Here is a 6,090-nt window from a genome sequence, read left to right on the forward strand (position 1 = left end):
GGGCACTGTAAGGCCACGTCCAGACGAGCACAGTTGTGCAGTACGTGGACCCGCTTGTGGTGCCACACAGCACATGCAGGCGGTCCCTACGCTGCTACGTTGCAACATGGGAGGGTGTGCCTTAAAAAAGCGGGGCGGTGCACACGGCAGCAGTGCATGTTGCTCAAAACTGGAGCCTGGCCAGCGGGAGCCACGCACCGGCTACCGACCAGACTCCCAGCTGCAGGAGCGTCACGACTGCAGCTCCCCAGGGCCCCAGGTAAGGTTGCTCACCTGAGCCTCCCCTACCCCACCCGGGGTAATGTGCCATGCACAATCGTGCACGTGGCACGAGCATTCCCCAGGGACAAGTAGCAGCAGCCCAAGGTGTGCCGCTGCCACTTGTCCCCGGAAAACAAATGGCCACGCTCATCTGAGCTCAGCCTAAAGAGCCAAAATCAATGCTCTTGATGTCTTTGGAGCGGCTCAAGAATACTTAAAACTGTTTTGTTTTCGGCTGATAGGCGGATAGAAATGTAGGCACTTCCCATTCTGGTCCTGGCTTCACGTTACTGTTGTCTGTTCTCCAAGGTCAAGTTGAATTCATGCCTCTAGCTTTAAAAAATAAAACAAAAAGGCTGACAAGAGGTGGTGAGGAGGAAATAAACTGAAGGATGTACATAGATGTCATATGCAGCTTATTTGGCCATTTGGATGCTTCTTGTTTTAAAACCCTCGGAGCTTCCAACCTTTCCATCTTCCGTGCTGCCTTTTTGCTTGTTTCTCGGTTTGGGCATTTGGCTGATGGTTAAATGAAAAGCAAAGCAGCCCGAAGTTGCTGCTTGGACTTTGGCTTTCTTTTTTTTCCCCTAAAACACTGTGTCAGCCTATCCGGTTATAGAGCGGGCAGCATGGAGTGCTCTCACAATTAACACGTGGGGTGGCACTTCTAGAAGACAGACTTTCTTTGCAAATTCAAACGGTTTCCTCCAGCATAAGAAACTCGAGCACGCTGTGTCCTGTCAGCGTGTGTGCTCCAGTTCAGTTGTTCTGCTTGAATATGTTAACTTTTTCCATTTATAGATGCGTCTTTAAAAGGGCTTCTTGTGCAAAGTATCATGGCTAGCCTCATTTGCTTTCAGCCGGAATCGGAGCAGACTATGGGAAGAACGGCTCTCGAGATGCACAAAGACAGACGTTTGGCAAGTTTGTAGTTACTGGAGGAGAAAAAGTTGGGGAAAACAATAGGATTCCTGTGCTGTGGATGAATGTGCAGGGCTCTAAACGCCAAAAAAATGCGATACAGCCCATTAAAATTAAATTTGTTAAAAACTTCAGCAGTACAAACCTCTTAAATATATTTGCATGCTAGGAAGTTCCAAAAGAATTATTAATGTAAGTAATTAATACATATTCCCTTCCCTATTGCCTTTAACATCAAACAGCGATTAGTTTGTAATGAGATAAAATATAATTTCTCTTCCAACGTATCCTGCATTAATTGTCTCACGATGATTTGTGGGTAATTGTATTCATCAAAAGTATAGAAGAACATTACTTAAATGTTTCATATTCTGTTTCACTTAATTAGCAAATTACTCTGAGCATGGTTTTTCATGAAATTGTTAAATTCCATATTGCTTAGCTGAACTACAGACTCCAGCACTTTTGATGAATGTATATAATATAACTTGCATTGCTCAAAATAAGAATGTAAGCAAATTAAACAGATACGGCCATGATAGTGTTTACAAAGTTCAGCTGAACTGTTTGCAGTGTAAAAAAGTGAACTGATGGAGAAAAAACGGAACCAGTATTCACTGAAGGATATTCTGCTCAGTTTATTCCTGTGCTGTACTCTTTTGGTAAGCTAACCTGGATGTCAGCACCAAATTAAAGCACCGTGCCGCTGGGTTCGGTAAAATTGGTATAATTTAAAAGCTATGAAAAACACTCTGTGACCGCGAAACTAAAAAACAATTTGGAAGTTGGAAATGCAAACAATAACTTTAATTACAGGAGCATCTGTTGAGTTCAGAATCGCCTTTCCGGAGAGTCATGCCCTGGTTTTCTTCATGTTCTCTTTAGATGCTCGCTTAATCATTTCAAAGCCACTTTTAATTTCTCTTCTGATTTACTAGTAGGGGTAATTGCTCATCACTTTCAATCTTATGTTACCATATCCTGCTGTAACCAAATATTAAAACAAAGCTAAACTCTTCAGCACGTATTCGCAGGTCAGTAAATCGGACTTTTTGGCTTTCACCTGTGGGGCAGTCGGTCTTGTGCGACACTGCAAATCATATGGTGGTTCAAAACGCTACAGTAGTAGAGGGAGAGCTGTGCGAATTCAAGAAAAATGCAAGGAGTGTCATTAGTTTGATATCTTTCTTTTTTTTTTTTTTTATTGGAAAAACTTCCTAGTTGGGTGAGATTACAGTGATTTTAGGCACAAAGTCCCCTTCCTCTGGGGAAAAAAGCAGGCACTGCCTGAGCTAAATACCAGGCCGAACAAATAATACTTTTGTTAACCTTATTATGCTAATCAAAACTGATCTTTTAAAAAAGAAAAGTGAGCAGAAAACTTGTAGAGCAAAGAGAAGTCATTAGGAATATTTGCACATGGAAAATACTGTGGGCATGCACGCTTGCTTTCAGCTATCTTTACTGCATGTAAACGCCGATGCTAACTCTGCAATACTGAAGTCGTGCAGGGAATTTTCTGGTTTCGTTGCTCTTAGTGATTTGATGACGCAAAGGTATTTTCTAGGCATATAGGGTGCCAAGTAGTTTTTGTGAAAGACATTTCTTATACCTAGGGTGACCATATGTCCTGGTTGGGCCAGGACAGTCCTGGATTTTGGAGGCTGGTCAGTGAAAATGAAAATGAGTGGCATGGAATAGGAAGCCCTAGCGGACAGCAAAATTGCCCTAATAGGTTACCTTGATTAGTGCAATGACCATTAAAAAGGGGAGATGGTTGTTAACACCAATGCAGTAAAGAACAATGGGTCATTAACGGGCCTGAATATTAATACCAGAGCTGTGCCCCACTGTCCTGCCCCCGCCTATGCCTGCACTGGGGGAAGGGGCACTCGTGTCCTGGGTTTCACATTGTCCCATAAGGCCATCCTGCTTATACGGGCCCGGTCATGGTTCCATAGCTCAGGTTGAGTCCTGTTTTGTACTTTAAACATTGAATCATAGAAAATGAGGGTTGGAAGGGAGCTCAGGAGGTCACATCTAGTCCAACCCCCTGCTCCAAGCAGGACCAGCCCCAGCTACATCATCTCAGCCAAGGCTTCGTCTAGCCCGGTCTTGAAAACCTCCAAGGATGGAGATTTCACAGCAGGAAACAGGACTTCAGCCCCTTGTGTATGAAAAATAAAATATCCCCTCCCAAAGATTACAGCACTTAATCCTTCAGTACAGAATTAATTTTTCTAGAATGTAAAAGTAAATCTTTTAATTGATTTGGCTGAAAATTAATTGAAAACCCAGATCCTTTAAGGAATTTAGCATGTGTCAGACGTTTCTTTATCCTGCATGGGTTTAATAATGGTATAATGCAGACACTTCAAGACTTCCATAGAGTTAAAATTAATTAAACCATAGTCATAGACTGTATTTGAGGAAATTAGGTTTTAATTAAGTGAAGTTCTCATCGGTTGATGATAAGTTTGGAGATTGGGTCAAGTCAACAGCACAAAGCGATTGCAACGTGAAGTGCAGAAACTATCCTGGGCTTTTTTTTTTTATTACCACCCTTTTATAATACACAACGCTTTTCTTTTCCTTGTTAACTGGAAAGCTCAAACTCTTGGCTAATGCTCTGAAACTAAGTGAAAAATGAGATGTAAAGAGCAAAAAAGAATTATGATGGTGCCGTGCCGAATCTTCCTCTTGCATGCAGACGATACGCAAGCATACAAGGTGCAGCTTTGAGATCTGTTCAGACAAACTACCAGTACAGCAAAAAGGATGCTATTGTCTACTCCAAAGATGTTTCCAGTTTAAGAGCATTTAATTGCATTTGTAAACCTGGGTCTCTGGCCAATCATATTGGGTATAATACAGTAGATATTTAAAGCAAACATAATGGGAGAAGGAAAGGGCAAAAAAAAGGTTGCGTGTACAAACGCCCAATGTGTTCAGAGGTGGGGAGGGATCATGGACTCCTTTTCTGAACATTTGAAATGAGTGATACTGGGAAAAGGTGAAAACTTGATCTTGCCGTTACTGTACGTGTGGTTTAACAGGAAGACGGACACATGCCAGAAGCCCTGCAGCTGAAAGGCTTTTCTGTATAAACTGCAGGTTTCCGTTCAGTGTTGAAACAAGTTCAGGGTTTTTCACGAAAGAGTTAAATTCCTGGTCTGGTGCTGAGGTTGGTGGTCAGAGGAAATAGGAGGTACCTGGAAAGAACTTGTAACTCCGAATACAGTAGAAGTTGCCTTTCTGTTGGCGTGCTTTCCCAGTGCTTTGTTGTTTCTAACCAGCCTCTCTGTAATCTCTCCTTTTGCCTCCCACCACTTCCCAGTTTCCTGTTCTCTTCCCTCTGTGTTTTGTCCAAAAAAAATTGGGTTGTTTTCCACTTTTCTTTTCAGTTTGAGTGGAGTGCAGGAAAGTGAGTTAAGATGAATGCCATAGTTGTTTTTACAGTATCTATTATCTTCTGTATTTCATGCCTTTTTGCTGCTCTGGGCGTAAGTCACTTACTCAAGAAGATCTTAATGTGAAAGTATTTTTTGAAGAAGGGCATGTGATTCTGTTTGCTTTTGGGACTTTCTGTTTTTATGGCACTTTGCTGCAGTAATAAGTCTGCAGCAAGTTCAAGTATTCCGCTTTAGCTCTTTGCTTGCAGTTTTTCATAGTAATGGCAGTTATTTCAGATTTTTCTCCCCTCCAAAGACGGTTAGCATATCCTCTGCCTTATTTATGAAAATGATCTATTCCTGGAATAAAACCGGAGGAGGCAAAGTGTTTGTTTTGGTTTTAAAAAATGTTGGATGAATCACTCATACCTTAATCTGAGGTCATAGTCTATTTTCTAGTCTCCAGAATAGTTCAGCACATGTTTGAAATGATCAAAAACCCATGATACAAACATGTTAATTGAAGAAAAGAAAGCAGCATGTATTTGTCATTTTCTGATTCCAGCAACAGTGTGGAAGGATGGCTCCAAATATAAATTCACTGCCACTGAAGTAACAGGAAACTATTTTGTTTTTCTTTTGCAGATTGCTTTCTCACAGCACAGCAACTTTATGGACCTGGTACAGTTCTTTGTGACCTTTTTCAGGTATTTTTCATTTAAGGCAATTAAATAGTTGTACTGTAGCAAATAGAAAATTCTATGTTGACGTGTACAATTTTTTGATTTGGAAAGTAAATTGGAGAAATCAGCTGTACGTCGGTGCTGATGTCCACCATTGCACTCGTGTGTGCGTTTGTGCATGTGTGCGTGCACACGCATTTGTGTGATGGCGTGTTGGGTATTTGTGTAATGGACAAGTTGCCTTTTAGACCAGTGCTACATGTATGCCACACAAGTAAAATATGACCAGAGAAACTGTGGGTGTTCAAACGTTGTCAGATATAAGATGTAAGCTAAAGTGCTGATCCTGCAAAGTTAAGCATGTGCCTTCTTGAAAAACCTGAACACTTCGGTGTAAATTTTTAAGCGTGCGTCTGTTCCAGTTCAAGTGCGTACATACCATATTTACTCAATTCCAAGATGAAGGCCCCCCCCCCATATATATCGGGGAGAAAAAAGCACCTCATCTTGGAATCGAGTACCAGGCAGTAGCGGGGCAAGTGGTCGTTGCATCTCCAGCTCCCATAGCCTCCACCCCCTGCCTCTCTTCAACCCTGCCTAATTCCCTCCCCAGCCTCGGGCCCCCCGTCTTCCCCCAATCCCCAGGCTGGAGTAGAGCTTGGGCAAGGGTAAGTTGGGGGAGGGTGATGGGGGCGGGGGGGTGAAGGCGAGCCTTCCCCCACTATTAGCCCCCCTCCTGCCTGCCCCCTTGCCACTGCTTTCCCTGCTCCAGCAGCAGGGGCACTACTATTTTGAGACATTTCCCCCCCCCCCCCCCCAAATTTTTTTTTTTT

At 42.6% G+C, this 6,090-nt stretch overlaps 1 protein-coding gene across 1 annotated transcript in view; it reads left to right on the forward strand.

Moving 5' to 3' along the window:
* ATRN (attractin) overlaps window positions 1-6,090 on the forward strand; it is a 179,528-nt gene that overhangs the window by 110,645 nt on the left and 62,793 nt on the right. The window contains exon 25 of the mRNA XM_025200696.1: window positions 5,220-5,281. Coding sequence (XP_025056481.1) covers window positions 5,220-5,281 — 62 coding nt within the window. The remainder of the gene's footprint in view (window positions 1-5,219; window positions 5,282-6,090) is intronic.

This window comes from Alligator sinensis, unplaced genomic scaffold (assembly GCF_000455745.1).
Source record: "Alligator sinensis unplaced genomic scaffold, ASM45574v1 scaffold12_1, whole genome shotgun sequence".
Taxonomy (NCBI): Eukaryota; Metazoa; Chordata; order Crocodylia; family Alligatoridae; genus Alligator; species Alligator sinensis.